We start from the raw sequence: 2,162 nt of genomic DNA, 5'->3' as shown, positions 1-2,162 counted from the left end.
CAAGACAAGCAGCCTTTTCAACTAAGCCATAAAATATCTAGTTTCAGATATAATCACGAGACCTTCTGACATTAAAGGGTCCCAGCTTTGGAATAAAGTTGATTAATGCTGTGACAGACTAGCAGAATGCCAGACCAGAGTTTCAAATAGGACTCTTGACAGAAGACACCTCTGCACCATTACTGCCACCGAGCAGTCCCAAGAACATCACCAGAAAGGCAGGAGGAATGCAGTGGGGCTCTGGAGGAAGAAGAACGCTGTGCTGCTGGCCACAGAAATCCTTACATGCTGTTCGCAGGAAAAATAGCAACTGACTTAGAGGCTGGGATGGAGAGCCTGCGTAGAAACCGGGACAGTTGCTGGAACATATGACCCATGGGGATAAGTCTTCAGCATCACCTCAGTATCTGTGGTTTTGAACTTACTCAAGAGTCTGGTGAGATTCACTGCGACTTCAAATCAGCTTCCTGGGGCAGTGGGAAAGCTTTTTCTGTTCAGTGCTGTCTAAAGAATAGGTTCCTGAAGGCATTGTTGTAGTTTTTGTTGAAAGCAGTGTAGATGAGTGGATTAAAAAAGGAATTTGAATAGCCTAGCCATAGAAAAATACTCTTCCAAATGGGTGGGATGTCGCATGAGCAGAGGGGGTTGATGAGCTCCGTGATGAAGAAGGGGATCCAGCAGAGCACGAAGACCCCAATAAGGATGCCCACCATGAGGGCAGCTTTCTTTTCCTTCTGCTCTCTCCATGTGTCTCCGTCCGTCTGGAACGTAACAGTGGCATGACGGACAGTGAAGACCATCTGTGGCTGCTGGGCAGCTTCTTTTACCTGCCAAACACAAACAGAAGTTGCACCATATGTGCCTCAGTCAGCAGATCCCACACAGCAGGTGCACAACCAACCCACGCAAGTGATGGCCAGAGCTCACGGGCAAACGCGGGCCATCTATGTCACACTCTAATGGAGGGGAGATTGGTTGCACAACCCTCTTCTGGGTAACAGAGACTATTTTTAAGTGAGGCTAGGGACCAGAGCAGTGATATATGAGCACATGGAATTGCTCACAGAGCATTGCAATAAGATTATTTCCCATTTACAATCAGATCAGTAGAACAGGCACACACCCACGTGCACAAAAGTCTCCTTGCTTTCTCTCAACTCATTGAGTTTAAGAGTCCTTGGTAGGAGAGGCAAGAAAATGAGCACACATTTCATTTCTCCCTCCAAGAAGACTTTACGGTGCCCAGTCACCATGCCTGTGCACCGTGACATGATGCAGCCACTATCAGGAAGGATTTACGAGGACACTCTGCATGTGTGTCTACTGTGTGGGTAAATTCACCACCTCCTCAAAGCCACAGATGCTTGCCAGGTTATCATCCCCAGCAGAGAGGGGATCCCATCCATTCACATCCCCACAGTGTCCCCACAGGGGGAACAGTGAACCCCTCACTCATGCTGGTGAGCACTGATTCAGCATTCCTCGGAGGGACATCTGTGAGTCACCACACGCCCACGTGGAGCTCAGGCTCACAATTTGGACCAAAGTTGCTTTAGCTACACCTTGTGTGTTCTCAGCTGGGGACTCAGAAGGAGGCAGAAAATTGGGCTTGCAAGCTTTGCAGTCAACTTTCCCTCGAAAGCCTCCAGGATTCACAGGGCTTTGGTGGGATGCTGTTTGCTTGCACACTTTACGTCTGATTTTCCCCCACTGCTGCAAGGGCTTGACTGCTACTAGCAGTTGTTTAGAGCAAAATGCAACCGAGTTGACCTACCTCCAGGGCTTCTGGTCTAACGGGGGTGATGGAGTTGTTCTTCCGAGATCCAATTCGAAACTTGGCTGCCTTGTAGATCTTCCAGTACACAAAGAGCACCACACAGAGGGGCAGGTAGAAGGCGCCAAAGGTGGAGAAGATGGTGTAGGAAGGCTCGTGGCTGATTTGGCACTCCTCATTGTCCTCTGAGTAAGTCTCACCCCAGCCAAAGAGCAGTGGGGCCAAGGAGATGAAGGCAGAGAGCGCCCAGGTGAGGGCAATCATGATGTTGGAGATGCGGCGCCGGATGAGGAGTGTGTACTCCAGGTGGCGGGTAATGGACCAGTAGCGGTCAAGGGCGATGGCCGTGACATTCCAGATGCTGGCGGTGCAGCACAGCACATCGAAG

General features: G+C 50.1%; 1 protein-coding gene across 1 annotated transcript; it reads right to left on the bottom strand.

Moving 5' to 3' along the window:
- Positions 1-494: 494 nt before the first annotated feature.
- Positions 495-2,158, bottom strand: LOC104538852 (5-hydroxytryptamine receptor 5A-like; the record flags this gene model as incomplete). The annotated part of the gene is made up of 2 exons (XM_010182208.1): positions 495-827; positions 1,775-2,158. Coding segments are annotated over 2 exons (717 nt in total), but the record flags the coding sequence as incomplete, so codon positions are not given.
- Between the last annotated feature and the right edge of the window lie 4 nt (positions 2,159-2,162).

The sequence above is a fragment of the Mesitornis unicolor genome, unplaced genomic scaffold (genome assembly GCF_000695765.1).
Source record: "Mesitornis unicolor isolate BGI_N332 unplaced genomic scaffold, ASM69576v1 scaffold1164, whole genome shotgun sequence".
In the NCBI taxonomy this organism is placed as follows: domain Eukaryota; kingdom Metazoa; phylum Chordata; class Aves; order Mesitornithiformes; family Mesitornithidae; genus Mesitornis; species Mesitornis unicolor.
Note: the sequence above shows the minus strand (reverse complement) of the source record. Positions and strands in the feature narration are given on the sequence as shown.